Source organism: Juglans regia, chromosome 3 (assembly GCF_001411555.2).
Source record: "Juglans regia cultivar Chandler chromosome 3, Walnut 2.0, whole genome shotgun sequence".
Lineage (NCBI taxonomy): Eukaryota > Viridiplantae > Streptophyta > Magnoliopsida > Fagales > Juglandaceae > Juglans > Juglans regia.
This window is the reverse complement of record NC_049903.1, coordinates 10,498,403-10,516,660: the sequence shown is the minus strand read 5'-3', so window position 1 is coordinate 10,516,660 and position 18,258 is coordinate 10,498,403. Positions and strand designations below refer to the sequence as shown.

The following is an 18,258-nucleotide window of genomic DNA, read 5'->3' as shown; positions in this document are numbered from 1 at the left end:
AAAGTAAACTCATTATTCTGCATATTTAGATTATGATTATCACCATCAGGTGTGTCACTTTGATAGAACTTCAGGTGGAGAGGCTTACCCATTATTTTCACTCGTGTGCTGTTTGCTGCAGATTATAAGGACCAGGAACTGAAGAAAGCCAGTGCATTCTCCTCAGCAGCCGAGCCCAAACCCGGACTTTGGATGAGACAGGGAGATGATGGAAATCTCCAAGCCCATGGTGGGTTTTTTGGGTTGAAAAATCCAAACTCAATGGCTGCAAGGTGTTGGCAATATGATGACTAGGAAAAAAAAATAGAAAAGGGAAAGGTGCTTAGACTTTCCAACAAGGACTCCAGCAGACTATTTTTGGCCTAAATTTTGTATAGATTAATCTGATAAGAGTAATACTATGTTAAATCATGGAGTAAGTAAATATTAATCATTTTGAAAAATAGTATAGTCTATTATTAAAAAAATAATTTTTTTTATATAAACTCTATACTTACTCTTTTTTTTTTTCAAAAAATTTGTACGACACTTGCACATTTCACGATTGTAAATATCATTTCTCATCTGATAAATTCATATTCCAAAATGCACTCCCTAAAATCTCCACGCATAATTTGAAATAATCTGGCTAACTTCTCCCAACCAACTTATAAAAAAAATATTGTTGTGTAAAAAATCTCCATGGGACATAAATTATAAAATGTTATGTGGCATAAATTACTAAATTTCAACTCTTTTTTAAAATCAAAATATAGTTTAGATATCAAATCAATATTATTTATTACCTCTATTTAGCCAAACATCCATCATCATATATTACTTTTGTCAACACAATGTTTATCATATTTAAAATGGGCTATCACTTTTTTTAATCAGAAGTCAATAATTAAAGATGTTTTAAAACAAAAAAAGTCTAATGATTGAAGATAAAATTATTTTTAAAAAATATAATGAAAACTTTTAAAAATATGATAGAAGAGAAATACTTTAACCACAAAATGATTATATAAAAATAATCTCACAAACTGATATCGTTTAATATGATTTGTCAGATTATAAAATTATTTTTATATAATTTTTTTTTTTTTTTTGGTAAAAGTAGCAATTCTCGTAATAGAATATCTAGAAAACTCCGAAAAGTATCGCTAGAGAATAAAAACTGGTTTAAGTCAGGAGTCACGTGAAAGCCGAAACTGGCCAACACCCGGATCTCACTCTGAGTGAAAGACAGAAAAGACGAATCTTGAAGGGACCCACGGGAACAACTCCGATCAAAACTATGTTACTATATTCATTCATTTATTAATAAAATAATATTCAAGCACATAACATCGTGCTCATGGGCTGTACAGTAGGTGGCGACCTCAAGAACTAGAAGATAGATAGGCAACCCAAATATTCAATGCAAATGTAGGAGAAGAGTGGAGAAAGAGACCCCAGTCCCCACCACCATGTGACTCACATCAACATTTGTCGCCATCTACTCTTTGCTACAGCCTGTCCTTCATCTTCATAATTTCTGCACTGCCAACTCTCATGATTCCTTTCACCATTAGGAGAGTTATGAAGACAACAACTCTAGAACTAACTTCATTTTTTAGAATGGATATGCGTTATATAATCACTTTAAAAAAAAAATTATTATTATTAAAAAATTAATTTTCTTTTTATATAAATTCCATATTTTTTTTTAAAGTGATTATACGCACACTCACGACTACAATTATCATTTCTAGTTATATCCTGATCCAGCTCTTTAGAAGTGAGCAATGAAATAATTACATTTGCTGTAAAAGAAAGCACCCAGTACAACAAGCCATCTGTAGATCCTCACACTGGTTATGAATAAGCAACATGATAACTTGTTTACATTTCAGTACTGAGCTACATTGGGAAATTATCAAAATAAGTCAAAGACCACCAAAAAAAAAAAAAACCCCATAATTCATCATTAACCTATGTGAAGAGAGAGCAAACAGTGCTGCAAACCTAATAGAATCTCATATACAACGAGAAGATGACATGCACTCTAATGACAGCACAAATCTAGCTTCAAATCATTTACAAATACGCCAGCTGAAGTACCAAAGCTAAATACATTATCCATTAGGCCACCCACCCTCTTCTAGCTCAATATTAAAAAATAAAATGAAGTAAATTAAAACGTATACAGAAAGAATTGAACTCATTTTTTTTCCCCAAAAAGCAAAGAGCCTACAGAGAGGGGATGCAGACCTGAGAAATGCATGGCCACATAGATATTGTTGAGAGCAGCTGCTTGATTATGCATATCATGTCAATGCTTAAATATACCATGAGTGCCAATTTTATGGATTAATATTGCACTCCCGCAAATATATATGATCATAATCAATAAATCTTGTCCAGTAGCTTCGATACTTGGGAATGCTTATCTCAAGCCATGGTTTCATGTTGCCATTATAGTGTATGACAGATGCTCTTTCAATTTCCTTCTGGCCGACACTAGGATTATAACCAAGGCCTAGCACATGCCATGATCGATCAAGTGGGTAAGTGCGCTTCCAAAATGTTATGAGACCAGGTGGCAGTGTTCCCAACTTCCACAACTGTCTGTCATGATTCTGCATGATAGCATAAAGGGGGAATGGCTTAAAATTGAAGACAACGAAGAAAAATTTTATGCTATCCAGGCAACTGAATGTCAAACAGTATCTCCTCGCCCTAGTCACCCTACCGTGTTTGTATGGACATGGAAATAGTTCCAAAATTGTTATCAAATGATGAAGTTTAGATAGAGAATTTTAGATGGTTGATCACATTTATGCATCAAATAGAGATAAAGCCCATAACTCTAAAATAAATTAAGCAATACAAAAATACCCCACTACTTACCTTTTGGCCTCAATGAGTGCATTGGAAACACAAAATCAAGTGGCATTATGGCCAGGATATATGTGGTAAAATTAGGTTGAAAACTTACCCATGCTCATGTATGCATTATCGGCTATGGAAGTATTTGGATTTGAATTTTAAAGCCAGTAACGTAAATTCAGATTTTTCATCCATTTTGCTAATTGTCCATCAATCACAAAGGTTAAAGCCAGACAAGGGCATTATCCACAAAAAAGAATGAATTACTTACCAGCTTCTGCCATGAGTGGTACACTCCTGTGATGTTTTGCCTCTTCCATTCAGCCAAATCAAATACATTCATTCCATATGCCCATCCACAAGCATGGGGGTCAAAATTCTTTGATATAAGGGGATTTGAAAAGTTCAGATACCGATCAAAACGATGGAAGCTCTCTCCACACGTCTCTACAGCACCATTAACATTCCCCTTCAAATCAAGGGACCAGAGGGCAGTGAGATCCTTCTGCACAACTATATCATCATCCAAAAATAGTACTTTGTTGAGCTTTGGGAAGATCTCTGGCAGGTAAAACCGAAGATGATTGAGGATGGATAAGTATTTTGGGTTCCGATACTTCAGATTCGAATCGGAATTGGCCCGATGAGTTCTGAAGTAATAATCTATCATGGATTGAGAACCCAGCTGCTTAAGAACTGGACTATAACTTGAATTTAACCAGGTAAACTCTTCAATGTTCTGGACCTGTACAGTGGCTTTACCAGGTGGATTTACCAGGAACCACATCCTCATTGCCACATAATTGAGTCTGTCAGTAACAATGTGGAAAACATGCTTCGAAGGGTCCTGCCAAGATTTCAAGCATTTTTTCAAATTTGAGACATCAACAAAAATGTGAAGACCGAAATGGCAGATACATGATTATTGTTGTTGTTTGCTTTTTGTTCCTTTTTCTTTCTTTCTTTCTTTTTTTTTTTTTTTTTTTTTTTTTTTTTTTTTTTGGGTGGGGGTGGGGGAGGTGATAATGGACAAAAGGAAAAGAGAAAAGGATGTTGAAATAGGGTCTTGGAAGAGCCATTACAAACTTTCTTTGAACTTTTTGGCAAACGAAGTATTAAGCATATCAAGCTAGAACATAATTACCTTAGAATGGATAACAGTTGAGTTTACAACAACTGCTGTTGCCAATACGTTATCAGAGAATAATGCGTAGTGGTACAACCGGGGATCTTCTAATTTCTCTTGATTTGGAAACTGCTGTTGAGAAGAATTCAAGGTGTAATACTCTGTCGTAAGACGCAATGGAAGACAATGTAGACCCTTTGGAAGCGTTTTTGCAGTTAATTGTGTCAGGAACATGGTCTGCTTTTTGTGCACCCGGAGCTGCTCCTCAGTTGAGTGGAGCATAGCCCTCAGCTTCTTTGCCGTAGCAGCACAATCATCATGAATCTGCTTTCCTTTTGCCAATGTTTGCTCCATTGCTTTCAACCTTTCATAGGCACTGCATTAACACAAACCACAGGCACAGATAAATGAAAAGAAAGATATAATAAGTCAAATACTTGCATGCCAAATAGACAACCTAACAAGGCATCAGGTAAACATACACTCTATAGGTAAGGCATCAGATAGATATTTGAAGCAAAGGCTTGAGAAATTTTGGTCGTTGGCTATATTAATATGTTATAAAGGAAGACTTACTTCCTTCCAAGTTCTGAATCCTTGCTTGCATCCCCAAGTGCTCGCTGAACTTCCTTTATCCGCCCTCGAAGCTCCCTTGAAAAGTGAGGATTATTTCTTGTGGCCTGGAGGGAAAGATAAACCCTGGCCCTGATGAGCAGATCTTTAAGTTGCCGCACCCGAGCATCTGGCATGGCTGTTTGATCTTTCTGTTTGCCGCTGCCGATTTTTATAGGTTCTTTCTTATCCGTCTTTCTTGAGGTTTGAGCGGATTGTTGCTCGTGCTTTATTTCCTGATGGTAGAACCAAAAGGGAATACAAGGAAAAAAAAAACAGACTCAGCCTATGTGAATGATCTAAATAAATACCAAGTTCCATAGTGTAGCCTGTATTTCAAGGTGACATACACCTCTCAAAGGAACTTTCAAATTCCAAGCCTTAATAGTGGGATGGGCTCTAGCCAAGCAATCCACAGAACAGTACCAGAATTAGTCAAGCATTATTATGGCCCGGACTTAGAATAGATTAGATTATGATAACCCACTAACAAAAGTCATAAGCAACAGAAAGCAGAAGTTTAATTAATTCCTTAGCAGAAGCATGGAAGCAACCTAGCACATACAACGCGTATGTAATTGTCCTTTTTTGTAGGTAACTCATATATAATTGTCCTTTTTAGCACGATAAAGCATTCTCAAAGACTTTTCAAACAAATGATAAGCAGCAATAATCAAGAAATTAATAATCGAACCCATAACACAGAAGTCAAAGGTAAAAATGCATATTTCAAATACCATATTTTGAGAGGAATCCGAATTATCTGATAATTGCTGAGCCTTGTCACCGGCATCAATTGCTTCTTCTCTAATTTCCATATCTTCAGCGATTGTATCAATGACTTCCATGATGTGGTTCTCTCTTTGAGATCGATCTTGATCTCGATTTTCCTCATCTGAAGTAGTAGATAATACTCTAGTAGATTTATGGTCCCTCGATTCCACTAAATGCAAAGCGATAAAAAAATGCAACCCAGATATTATCAAGGACGGCGAAGATTGTGCAATGATGCAAATTATACAAATTGGTTTTGATGATTAGAAAACAAACGGGAAGATTATTTATCTACCTTGAGTTGCAAGTGCAATGTGGGTGGAGTCCTGCTGGGCTGAAGTAGCAGAATTTGGAAGAGATTTGGTTGTGTTATCTGAATATACGATTCCAATCGGCTCTTTAATGATAGTTGACGATTCCTAAAATGCAAAAATGAAAAAATTTCAACAGAGAAGATCTAAAATTTTGAATACCTATGGATGCATATCCATTCTACAGTCTCTGAAGAGAAAACAGATTTTTCTTGTATCCACAGCAACTAAATTAATACCTGGGGTAGCACATTTAGACGCTGGTTCTGACCATTGAGAGCCTGCTCGTCAAAACCAAACCAGAGAGATTCATTAAAGGATACTAAGATTTGAGTGATGGAAACTTTTTTAAAACAAAAAAAGAAACATAATACTAAAGGGTAAAGTTTTTCCACTTACAACGGCGGTAACATCTTCAACAAATTCATCCGTAGCTGCAGAGTAGAAGGACCCAAAACAGTATTAATCCACAAAAATAAAATCCAGGATAAAAAGAGAGAAAAGATGAAGAAAACCCAACAAAAAATATATTTTCTTTTTCATGGAATGAACCGACTGAGGAGGAGAGAAACTCACAAGTAGACGATTTAAAAGTAGCGAGGCGGTCGGTGTAAAACACAATCGGAGAAATAACCGTCACAAAGAGCATCAGCACCACTAAATTCCTCACCCTCATCTTCTTCCACTCTCTCTCTCTCTCTCTCTCTCTCTCTCTCACTCTCCCTAAGCAAAGCCACGCGTAGACTCACGCATTTGCGAAACACAAACAGAGAAGAAAACCCACGCCCTCTCCCTGGAAAACCGCTAGCAAATTACTAGTATTCGGAATCTCTGATAATCAGCAAGGACTAAGGAGAACGGAAGGCAGGAGGAAAACAGGACCGAAAGAAAAAAGAGTGTCGGATTTGATAATTACAGCAAAGCAGGAGAAGGAATAATGAGAGAGAGAGAGAGAGAGAGAGAGAATTTGTTTATTGTATTCCCACTTGGCCTCGGCATAGCATGTTCACGTTTGTAATCTCTGTTTTCTTTTTTTTTTCATTATTATTATCAATTTGTCTCGAAAGTCGAAACGAATTTGTAAAAGCCGCGCGTCAATAAAATGGGAGTGATAGTCACACAATATATATAAGCCGAGTGTTGTCGGATTTGACACTGCCAAATTCATTTTAGTACGCAATTAACGGGTTAATGTATCTCATCCGTTTGATGGCCTTGTTTGTTTTCTAAAAACATCTCATCTCATCTCATCTCATCTCATCTCACTTCATCATTACAATTTTTTTAAATCTCCACACAAAATAAAATAAACAATTCAACTTTTTTAAATCCTAAAACAACAATAATATTAAAAAATATATTCTAATAATATTTTATTCAACTTTTTAACTTTAATCTCAACTCATCTCATCTCATCTCTGAAAACAAACGAGCCCTTAATGTTTCATTGACCATTCTTAAAAGATCAATTGCTCTTATTAATCTCACTTCTATAATCTTTAATTAAATACTTAATATGCACTTTCAAAAAAAAAAAACTCAATATGCCTTGTTTTGAATTTTTTTTTTTAACGAGTGAACAGAATATAATATTAAAAACAACATCTCTTCATAATTGGATTGATATTAGAAGGATGATTGGCATTGGCTTTTCTAAAATTGAATGAAAAATATATGTTTTTTTATAAATCTAAAACATCTCTAGTCATAACCCTACATTAAATTAGTTATTGAATTCATCAAATTAATAATATAATATTATTTTTTTAGTAATAATTATTTTTTTTATATTTTACAACTACACTAATCATATGTTAATTAATAATTTAATTTGATTCTTACATTATTATTACAAGACGGTTAGAAATTAAACGTGAATAAAAAAAGACCGTTGAAGATTAAAAATGAATAAAAAATAGATTTGATGAGTGAACAATAGCCCTTTAAATTTGAAGAAACTCATCCATTTACTGTAACTCAAAACTTTTCACTTATCTCTTTGATTAATCTAATACAGCTCTATTTTGATGAAATTCATCATATTTTATATTTGATTAGGCTTTTGATAAAGCCAATACCAATGCTCTAAGTCGTGTCTCATTTCTTCTCATTCAGCTTCCTCCTCTTTTTCCTCTCATTTCTCTCAGTCATCTATCCTTCCACTTTATCTATCGAGGTAGTATTTTTATTTAATTTTATTTTGCTTCCTTCTAGATTAAAAAATATAGATTTACAGCTTTTCGACAACTCTCGAGAGATGCACGGCATAAGCAAACTCTTAGATTGCATCGTTCAGAGGAAAGTTACAGTTTTGCAAAAATCATCGCAAAAGTCCTCACGCGCCGTCACATATTTCAAATTCCATCATAATTGGACTAAACTGTAATCCATCATTTTTCATATCTATCTTATTGCTTTCATTTTTTATTTTCTTATTATCAATTAAAAAAATATATAGTTTGTTTCTCGGACTTTTATCTATAGATGTTGGGTCATCTCCTTTTATGAAGGGTGAGGTTGAGTTGTCTCTTGCATATTTGTCTGTAGAGAGTATCAGTAGTAGTGAAAATTATACCACTCACAAAAGGAAATAGTATACTGATGGAGCTCTAAATATATTATTTTAATTTGTAAAGTCATGTTTGATATGGAGACATTCTAAAATATATCTACTTATAGATGTAAATTTTTTATAAATGAATGATGACAGTTTTCGTTAAAAAAAAAAAAACAACATCTATTTACCTAAATTGATATTTATTTTACGACTTGCAAATGAATACGATATTATTGGATTAGGATGCGTCAAATTAGATGGTTTGGATAAAGTTTTATTTCTAAACAATATTGAGAATGACATCTTATCTTGATATTTACAACGTCACATCTTATTTTCGTTGAATAATGATCTGTATAGAACTTGCATGCCTTTACATAGTATTTTCTTTTTCTTGAAAAAAAAAATGGATGATGTATAAAAAAATTCTTTTTTATTTTTAATAATAAATGTTACTTTTTATTAAAGAAATTATGCGAAACTTATTTATATATAATTACATATAGCATTACTCAATTTTTATTTCTTTACGGACAAGTGAATATATTTCTAACTTGAATTTAAAATTTTTGGAAAAGATTGAACGGTTCTTTGTTAGGGATATTCTCATGTTAACATCAGAATTTATGTAAAAATAAAATAAAATAAAAATATAGAATTAACCTGTCACACATGGGTGTCACAAAATAACATTACATCAAACCATTATAAAATGATAATCAGTGGCAGAGATTCTTATAACGGATTATTAACGAAAGAGTGATGGGGATTGATTTTATCTCAAGGTTCAAAAATTCTACGACAACATGAGCCCAGACGTCAAAGCCACACGGCAGAATGATTGAGTCGGTGATTACCCCATTATACCCCCAAATTAGAAAATAATTATTTTTAAATTAATAAAATGTAAATAAAAATACTTCATTTATAAATAAATTAACTTGATTTAATATAATAATAAATGAGATCTCTTTATTACCATGCGAACTCTCCAACTTACTTGTTCCTATTTTAACTTTGCTAAAGGTGGAGAACATACTTTGATTTTTTTTTTTTAAGTAAAAATTTCCCTTGTCTTTTAACTTTGTTATCTGAATATTTTTAACAAAAAAAAAAAACTGATTAGTTGAAAATGCTCTCAGCCATGTTTGCTTGGTTATCTGATCTAAAATAGAAGAATTCTATGCATTAGTCAATAATTATTTATATACTTTATATTTATAATTTTTTTTATAAAATATGATGATATCTTTTATAAAATATGAGATGTAAAATAATAAATAGTGACTGATGAAAAAAAATTTCGCTCTAATAATAAAAGAAGAGGACTACAAAAACCAGAGTCCTTAATAACTAGGCTGAGCTGCCAACTGTTTGTTTAGGACATGGGATATAGAAAAGGCGTGGAAAAATGATATTTATTATTGTGGAGTTTGTAAATATTATATAATTTTTTTAAATAAATAAATATATATAATATTTTTATAAAAAAATTATTTTTTAATAATAAACTTTAACCTTCTTTAAAAAAATTATATAAAGATTGAATATTTCATAATTATATATAACATAACTAGCAAATAAATACATACATATATAGCACAAGCACATGCATTAATATGCTAATTTACTTTTCTCTCTCTCCCTTTTTATTATTATTATTATTTTATTTTAGGTGCGTGTACTGCCACAACCACCATTTTGGCTTTTAGGTAAGCTTTATGTGAATTGAAATGAATATGATGGAGCCCATAATCTTGTAGGATGTGAAGCAGTAGCATCAGCCACCACGTGGCACGTAAGTGTCGGCACAACAGCAGCTAATGCATCCATCCCCTGCTGATTTCTCCTGGGATTCTCATTCTTTGTTTTTTTTTTTTTTTTAATATTTGTTTTTGTATTTTTCTTTATTAATTTATGTTAAAAAAATCTATTTACAAATATATTTTTTACACTTTTAACATAAAACTGAAGTGAATGTCAGAATACTGAGAAAACATTAGTATTTTAATTTTTTTATAATAATAATAATAATAAGTTCCACAAAAAATAGTGTGTTGAAAATCAATTGCATTTATGTTAAAATAATAATTATTTAAAATAAACGTATGAGAATAAAGTTACTCTCATCGCTCTTAGTTCTGTTGGGAGTTACCACTATATATATATATATTTTAAATTTTTTTATTTTGTGATTAAATAAATATTTTTTAATGATATTATAATTTTTTTATTTTTTTAAACATATTTTACAGTGTTAATATATATATATATATAAATAAAATAAAAAATAAAATATTTTACATTAACGATAACTTCCAACAAGATTGGAAGCGGTGGCTGTAGAGCCACCCTTGCATTTATGCTATAAAACCTCTATTTTAAAAAAATAATAATGTCAGCATTCAATTTAAAGCTGTCCATGCAACTAAAATTCCATTGGATTTTTTTTTTAAAGAATAGTTCGAAGAGTAAAGAGAAAGGAAGATGTGAAGGCAATAATGATGAAAAAAATGCAAAAAGTGGGTAACGTCTAGTGTAGGGTGTCAAAGCATGCACTTGAAAAGCATGATGAAGTTGGTCCTACTACCCAACCAACCACATTTCTAATTCCACGCTAACACTCCCTATCCGTGTCCCCATTTTCCATTTCTTTATACAAATGCATATGCTTTTTTATATATATATATATAGTAAGATTTTGTTTGGATAGTGAGATATTTTGAAATATTCTGTAAATAATAATAAAAAAGTAAATAAAAAATAATAATAAAATAATAAATAATAGTGAAGTATTATCAGGTGTTGACACTCAAACTAAGCCTTGAGAGCATGATTTTCTTTGTGTAAGTGGACTAACTTCAAGAGATAGATGTAACTGAACATCTTGTGTAAAATTTTGCATTCACACTTTTGGAGTTATTAGATTTAAAGATTTTTCATTTGAATTATACGAGGTGCACTTGAAAAAATTCCTTGTCAAGAGCGTGTGTAACGTTCAAAATTAGTTGGCATGAAACAGTGTCATATGAATTGAAAGCAGCACAACCCACCAAATAAGATGCGCAAATAAATCATAAGGCCCACCCCTATCTCTTTCATCATCTCACATAAAATTGTCTTGAATTTTCAATCTTCGCTGCATTTTATGTTTGTTAATCTACTCAACAAACGGGAATTCGATCTCAAAGCAGTGGTGGGAGTCGAACATGGGTCGGAGTTTCTAAAAGCATGGGCAGACTCTGTTTGCACTACGGGCCCGCATGCAGCAGGATAGGTCAGAAATTTAAGATACTGAAGATTGGGCCAGAAAGCGTATCATTGAGGGCCCAACATTCTACAGCTCTTAAATCTTTTATCCACCTAATGCAAATGAATATCTGATACCGCTATTTTTTTTTTTTTTTTTTAAATGGACACCGTGATGATGCACGAAAGATCATTGAAGGCAGCAATTAGAGAAAGAAAAAATATTTGCATCAGCCCCACACCAGCACACACTCAACTTATTGAGTGTAAAAAAAAAAGTGATGTGAAGTGTGTGCTGGTGTGAGGCTGATGCATAGCATTTCCCTTAGAGAAATATTTTTGGAAGTAGCTACTGTTTTGCTATATCCGGCGCACACCTGACGTGGGCAACAAACGCACCGTTTCATTGAGTGAGTTGAGAGCGAGACGGATTCGAGAGAGAACTGATGGATGAGACAGAGATAGAGGTGATGAGAGAGAGATGGCTGAGGAGAGAGAGACGATGAGGGATGAGATAGAGATCTGATGAGAGAGATAGCCGAGATGAGAGAGATGATGAGAGAGAGGAATAGAAGGTTTGGTGTGTTTTGTACAAAAAAATAAAAAAAAAAATAAAAAGAAAAAGAAAAAGAAAAGAGCAGATACGTAACGTGTGCTACGGATCAGCAGTAAACAGTGGCTGATCCGTAGCACAGCTCCAAGTAGAAATAGTTCCTAATGTCATGGAAGAGCAATTTACTGCATTACTCAGTACAATACAATGTCACAAAGTACCAGCTACCAAACAGGAGAAGTGTAGTAACAAAATGGTGAATGTATGCCAAGAAAGAGCGAGCACCCATGAAAGGTGGTAAAAAGGAAAAAGGATCAACATCAGAAGGAAGGTTTTAAAGTTTTGCCATGCCAGCATACATACAATTCATCATCACAGTGTGAGCTCCATCTGACATGAATGCGAGGAGGAGCTATAGGTTTCTAATGGCATTTGAAGGCATATTTTCAGATACCACCACCCTGTTGAAGCGGCTGACTGAGTAGAGAGCTCCAAATGCAATCCAAACCTTCAGTTTCCAACCCATCACCTTCGGGTACCGCCCAACATAAACTATCATCAAACTTGTTCTCGGGAAGATATGGGACTTCCTCTGGCGTCCGACACAGACATTGCCCCGAAAATTCAATAGCAGCAGTGGTCGTGGAGTTGTCATGGGGGATCAGTGATGAAGAGAAGGCATCCTCGAATCTCCAGTCCTCTGATTTGGAGATCATACCATCTTTCAGCCATGGGAAATCGAATACCCCGACATCTAATGCAATGGAAGAATCTAACTTCTTCATATTACTGATCTCATCGTTGGTCTCTCTGAAGTCACTACCCTTGAGATCTTGCTTCTTTGCCGAATTCTTATTGGAACAATCTTGATGGTGCTCATGATGATCATCTTCCCTTGCTCTCTTATTATAAAGCTTCTCCCGCTCCATTTGTACAAACCCTTTCTGTCAAAAAGAGATATATAGACAACATTTGAGAGCTCATAAAACTAGAGTTATGTGCAAGTTCTAAAACTCGAGACCTGACAAAGGGGATGATGATAGAAATCTGCAAAATATATATATGAATGTGTTTATGCATATGAATGCCAACTATATACGAGATAGCCTTAAAAGCATGGAAATTGTGTCGGTTATCCTCTGCTTCTTTCTTTTGAAAACAGGTTGTGGTATATTTTATGAAGTAACATACGTGATTAACATTACAAAAAATAAAAATAAAACACTCGTGAAAAACTGCAAACACATTTAAATTCTGGAAATAAATAAAAAAGGACTACAACCATATGATCAGATGAAGACGATTTATTAGAGAGAGACAACATAGGACTGAGATGCCCCAACATATACTACTCTATATGGCCGAAAAAAGCAACCAGAAACCCAAGTTTGAAATGAAAAAATACATGCATCTATGACTATGAATACGCAAGAAAACCTTAAAACGAGATCGAATGGACAAAACACGCAAGAAACAGCTCCTGTGAGGTACACACAATCCCTATCACCTCAAAAACCAAAAGAAAAAGAGAGAGATATATAATTAACTGAGCTACCAGTTCATAGAAAGAGGACCTCGGGTGCAAATAAAAGTTTTCGTTTCAAACAGAATTTCATAATATTCGGTCAAGAAGTATATAATCTTACAGAAAAGTTAGTTTGTTACCTTAAGACTGATGAGGCTGAGGCTGGAATCGAGGTTGAGGCACTTAATTGTATATCTGGAACTGCTGTGGGGAACGTATTCTAAAGAATGATGATTAGATTTGGCGAGCTTTGCTCACACGCTACGCGATTTTAAGCTAAAACCGTCTCCAACCACATACAATACATGCATACACACACACACACACACACTTCTCTCACGCTTTTCACCCGTCTCTGTACAGCAAGAATGATATGAAACAGATGGGTTGAGTCGGTTCCTTCTATTGCGTTCTTTTTCCTCTCTATTTTTAGCTTCCGAGGACCACAAGGCATTGGCATTACCATCTTTTTCGTTTTAACTCCCATCTCTCCCCTCTTGACTTGCCAATGCCTCTCTCCCCTTTGCTACTGTCCTCTGATATACGTCCACCAACTGCCTCTCCCCTCTCTTCTTTCCCCACGTCATCTCAAAGCAGCCTAACGTACGAGTAACAATGTCATCCCGTGAATAAAAAGTTAAAGGAAAAAGAAAAGAAAAAGGATTTCATATGGTGGGTCACATCTTAATATCGAATAAATAGTCCAAAATGCCAACAATTTTCAATATTTCAACATGGTGCGTTTTGGTGCAACATCCATGACAGCGTTTTCCTTGTCTTAGGATGCACAAGCCTATATATAAAACTCTATAATCTATGGTGTATGCTCTGACATTCGTTCGTACTTTACAACTGATTTCAAGAAAGATCAGTTATTATTTAATTGACAGAGCCAGCCACGTACAGATCCGTCTAGACTGTCTAAACAGATGTTCCGGTGGATGAGGCTGTTATCATGGTTACGTAAAAGTAGAGAGCTACAAAGTACAACCTCCGATCTCTTCCCTTTTGCCTTTCTGCTCAGAAAAACCATATACGCGAGATAGTTTCGAGCCAACCATATATGCGGGCTGCTTGCAGATCCGTCTGGACTTTCTAAACAGATGTTCTGCTTGATCGGGTTGTTATCATTGTTACGTATAGCCGTATAGGTAGAGAGTTCCAATCTCCGGTCTCTTCCCTTTTGCTTTTCTGCTCAGAAAAACCATATGCGTGATGGTTTCTGCCCAAACCTTCACGCAGATTTTGCTCTCATCATTGTCAATGTGCTGCATTGTATAGTCCACCATGGTTCTGATTACCTCAACTGTACGTATGAAATGTAGTAGCTCCTGCATAATGTTGCTGTAACATAGGTGAGAATTCAACCATTCTGATGCAAGAAATAATTTCATTCCAAAAAGACAACCTCAGGAGGATCTTCCGGGGCTTCTGTCCCAGACTGCAGAAGCATATACAATAACCTTATGGGATTAGTCATGCCAATATGGAAATAATTGATGGTTGCTCCTGGATAAGAATTAAGAGCCTTGGCTACCTTCTCTCGCTTTAGCCATCTTCCAAAAGTTCCTCGGCCATCACAAATTAACTACCCATCAAAGGCCAACATAATTTTTCTTCCCAACACAAACTCTGAAAACCATATATCATAGCAAACATTGGAGGTTCATGCATAACTCATTGCCATGCCAACTTAAACCCTGAAAATCTCGAACATGGTGACTTATCATCATCAATACAAAAACCGGATTTTGAGACTTTGTGGGTGATTAGGTAGTAAGCACTACCAGTAGTCCCCGCAAGAGCATGAGCCATCACTGAAGCGATGAAATCGATTGGTATCCCTCACGATGATTTCTCTATCCACCACCTTGGATGCAAACTTGATTGCAGAATGGCAATCACCACAAACTCTGATGTTCTTCTTGATTCGTATGGTTGACCCGGGAGGTGTCTTGAGAAGGGCAAATGCTAGAGCAAGCTTCTCACTATGGCACTGCAACTTTTCTTCCTTCTCGTGCTCATCCACAAACAACAACACATGGCTAGTGTCCGGGACATATCCAATCTCCTTGATCTTTCCAAGGATCTCCTCCCATTTCCTGCGGATCTCGTCTCTTTGCAGGTGGGCATCGTCATTTGACACAAACAAATGGACTGTATTCTCGATCTCCACCCAACTACAAGCAGGTTGCTTCTTCACTCCACTCTCTTTCATCATTTTTCTCACTTTCATGACGTCATCCCATCTTCCAGCTGAGGCATAGATATTAGAGAGCAAGACGTGGGGCCCCGAATCATACGGGTCGAGCTCAAAAACACGTTCAGCAGCATAAGCACCTAAATCCATATTCTTATGCATCCTACAAGCACCAAGCAAGGCCTTCCAGACTGCTGCTGTGGGTTCAATGGGCATCTCACTTATGAACTTCAAGGCTCGATCGAGAAGACCTGCTCGACCAAGAAGATCAACAATTGTTACATAATGAGCAACATGCGGTTCTATCATGTACTTCTTCATCAGTTCAAAATAATAATGTCCTTCATCCAAAAGCCCAGCATGGCTACACGCATGAAGGACACAAAGGAAGGTTACATCATTAGGTTGAATTGGAATCCTGAGCATTTCTTCAAACCGTTCCAAAGTTTCCTTCCCAAGCCCATGTCGTGCATATCCCTTTAGCATTGAATTCCAAGAAACCAGGTCTCGTTTCCCCAATCTATCAAAAACCTTTGTTGCATCCTCAATGCTCCCTGATTTCGAGTACATGTCAAGAAGAGTGTTTCCCACAAAAGCAACAAGCTTAACCCCCGATTTTGTCATATGTGCATGAACCCATTTGCCTTGCTCCAGAGACCCAGTACTTGCACAAGCGCTAAAAACACTAGAATAGGTAAACTGGGTCGGTCTAAGATCTTCCCTCTGCATCTCCCGGAACAGACTCAGAGCATGCTCTCCTTGACCCTTCCTAGCATGCCCGGCAATCAAAGCATTCCAAGACACCTCGTTCTTGCTTTCCAATTCGTCAAAGATCAACTGTGCTTCATCCAGAAGACCAAACCTAGCATACATGTCCACAAGAGAACTGCCCACATAAACATTGGAATCATAACCATACTTAAAAGAAAAGGCGTGGAGTTGCCGGCCATGCTTGTCGTCAGGCCCAGCCCCGGAAGCCTTTAACAGGCTAGACAAAGTGAACTGATTGGGCTGAAACCCGAGTTGGAGCATTTGAGGGAACAAAATAAGAGCATCCTCAGCGCGATCGTTCTGAGAGTAACCAGCAATCAAGGCAGTCCAAGAGACTACGTCTTTACAAGGCATTTCGCCGAACAGTTTACGAGCATCGTCCAAAGCACCAAACTTAGCATACATGTTGAGAACGGAGTTAAGAATAACGAGGTCATTACTGAACTCCGAACGGAGAATATGGAAGTGCAAAGCTTTTCCTTCTTTAACCATTCCCAACTGGGTGCATTTCTTCAACAACTTATTGTACAAAGTACGGTCTGGTTCGAGGGAACCACGGTCGATTAGATCAAGCACAAGAAGCCCCGTAGGGGAATTGTGGGTCCTGCTCTTGCGGAGAAGGTCCTTGTCTTGGACGATGATGCCACAATCAGAAGCACAGCAATCTCCCTCGGAAACCTCGGAATCGATCAAGGTAGCTGGAGTTGTTGCACACGCGCCAAACCGTGAAACTCTAAGACGGATCGCTCCCCTCAGGATTGCATTGTACAGATTGTTCATGATCTGGGTCGTCTTCTTCTGGAAACTCAAATGCTACATGCGGCGCAATCACGATTCACGTGAGTCTCTTGCGTTAAATATGGGAAGATTCTCTAACATTAGAAAATAAAGAATAAAAAATATTAAAAGAATGAATAATAATAATAATAAAAACTACTCTGTACAGAAAACACCTGCCCACCACCATTTAACCCAACAGTGTGCTGAAAACCTAAACTGCTCAAAAGCAAAATGGTAGGCGCCCACTGCATCACTATTCCTATCTATTCTCCTCATCGTTCTTCTTTATAAACTCGCAAAACCTAAGTTTTCAGTGTCCAAAAAGCAAACCCACGAGCTTCTTTCTTAAGCCGCCCCAGTTTCCTTATCAACTTTCTACGCTCTAGTTTCCGCTTTCCAATTTCTACTCCAGTTACGCAATACCTGATCAGACAGAAATGCCAGGATACACCAGCCTTCACCCTCCAAAATCCTCATTTGGGTCCAATATATTTCATCCAAATAGTAAGAATCCGCTACCAATGCTGCCTAGACATGCTTGTGTCAAAACCCAACGCAGGACGATCCCGCTGTGTGCTGCCACTGCAACCGAAAGGGTAGATGGTTCGGTGAGGACAATGAAATCATCACTCGCATTGAATGGCACGTTTTACCAATTACTCCGAGTGAAGGTAACCGCTTCGCAAACCGAGATCAAAGCTGCATACCGTAATTTGGCCAAGCAGTACCATCCAGACGCCGTCGTCGGTTCCAGCGCCGATCGCGATGCTCGGGATTTCATTGAGATTCACAATGCCTATACAACGCTATCTGATCCCGTGGCCCGAGCTCGATACGATTTGACTATCGGTGCTATAAATATCGCTCATTCATGTCCATATAGGTACATGGCAGGATTCCCTAGTCCCACCAGGAGCTGGGAAACTGATCAGTGCTGGTAAATCAAC

The 18,258-nt window shown here is 36.2% G+C and overlaps 4 protein-coding genes across 8 annotated transcripts; 1 reads left to right on the top strand and 3 right to left on the bottom strand.

Moving 5' to 3' along the window:
* Positions 1-1,821: 1,821 nt before the first annotated feature.
* LOC108996558 (probable galacturonosyltransferase 4) lies at positions 1,822-6,694 on the bottom strand. Of its 2 annotated transcripts, none has more exons than XM_018972506.2 (9): positions 6,253-6,694; positions 6,076-6,110; positions 5,916-5,957; positions 5,661-5,784; positions 5,329-5,486; positions 4,556-4,827; positions 3,998-4,355; positions 3,125-3,700; positions 1,822-2,603 (listed from the first exon to the last, which is right to left on the bottom strand). In XM_018972506.2, the coding sequence occupies exons 1-9, from the start codon at positions 6,350-6,352 to the stop codon at positions 2,328-2,330; spliced, it is 1,941 nt and encodes a 646-aa protein (XP_018828051.1). In that variant the 5' UTR covers positions 6,353-6,694; the 3' UTR covers positions 1,822-2,327. The 2 variants fall into 2 exon arrangements, with proteins under 2 accessions (XP_018828051.1, XP_018828050.1); XM_018972505.2 differs by having other exon boundaries at positions 5,329-5,534; positions 6,253-6,692.
* A 5,559-nt stretch (positions 6,695-12,253) lies between these two features.
* Positions 12,254-14,067, bottom strand: LOC108996550. 4 transcript variants are annotated; one of them, XM_035688303.1, is made up of 2 exons: positions 13,701-14,067; positions 12,254-12,979 (listed from the first exon to the last, which is right to left on the bottom strand). In XM_035688303.1, the coding sequence occupies exon 2, from the start codon at positions 12,962-12,964 to the stop codon at positions 12,482-12,484; it is 483 nt and encodes a 160-aa protein (XP_035544196.1). In that variant the 5' UTR covers positions 12,965-12,979; positions 13,701-14,067; the 3' UTR covers positions 12,254-12,481. The 4 variants fall into 4 exon arrangements, with proteins under 4 accessions (XP_035544196.1, XP_035544195.1, XP_035544198.1 ...); XM_035688302.1 differs by lacking the exon at positions 13,701-14,067 and adding an exon at positions 13,610-13,682; XM_035688305.1 differs by lacking the exon at positions 13,701-14,067 and adding an exon at positions 13,583-13,599.
* Positions 14,068-14,224: 157 nt separating this feature from the next.
* Positions 14,225-17,419, bottom strand: LOC108996547 (pentatricopeptide repeat-containing protein At3g24000, mitochondrial). The gene has a single exon (XM_035688301.1). It carries the CDS (start codon positions 17,309-17,311, stop codon positions 15,344-15,346), a length of 1,968 nt encoding a protein of 655 aa, XP_035544194.1. The 5' UTR covers positions 17,312-17,419; the 3' UTR covers positions 14,225-15,343.
* Positions 17,420-17,748: 329 nt separating this feature from the next.
* Positions 17,749-18,252, top strand: LOC108996549 (chaperone protein dnaJ 11, chloroplastic-like). Its single transcript, XM_018972492.2, has one exon. The coding sequence runs from the start codon at positions 17,749-17,751 to the stop codon at positions 18,250-18,252; it is 504 nt and encodes a 167-aa protein (XP_018828037.2).
* Positions 18,253-18,258: the final 6 nt, after the last annotated feature.

Bases quoted from the DNA above. Each gene is read 5' to 3' on its own strand.
- LOC108996558 (XM_018972505.2), bottom strand. From the start codon at position 6,352: ATGAGGGTGAGGAATTTAGTGGTGCTGATGCTCTTTGTGACGGTTATT. The intron at 5,535-5,660 runs GTAGATAAATAA...CTTTGCATTTAG, and splicing joins CATTGCACTTGCAACTCAAG to TGGAATCGAGGGACCATAAA. The intron at 2,604-3,124 runs GTAAGTAATTCA...GCTATCATGCAG, and splicing joins ACCACTCATGGCAGAAGCTG to AATCATGACAGACAGTTGTG.
- LOC108996550 (XM_035688302.1), bottom strand. From the start codon at position 13,651: ATGAAATTCTGTTTGAAACGAAAACTTTTATTTGCACCCGAG. The intron at 12,980-13,609 runs GTCCTCTTTCTA...TCTTTTTGACAG, and splicing joins AACTTTTATTTGCACCCGAG to AAAGGGTTTGTACAAATGGA.
- LOC108996547 (XM_035688301.1), bottom strand. From the start codon at position 17,311: ATGAACAATCTGTACAATGCAATCCTGAGGGGAGCGATCCGTCTTAGA.
- LOC108996549 (XM_018972492.2), top strand. From the start codon at position 17,749: ATGCCAGGATACACCAGCCTTCACCCTCCAAAATCCTCATTTGGGTCC.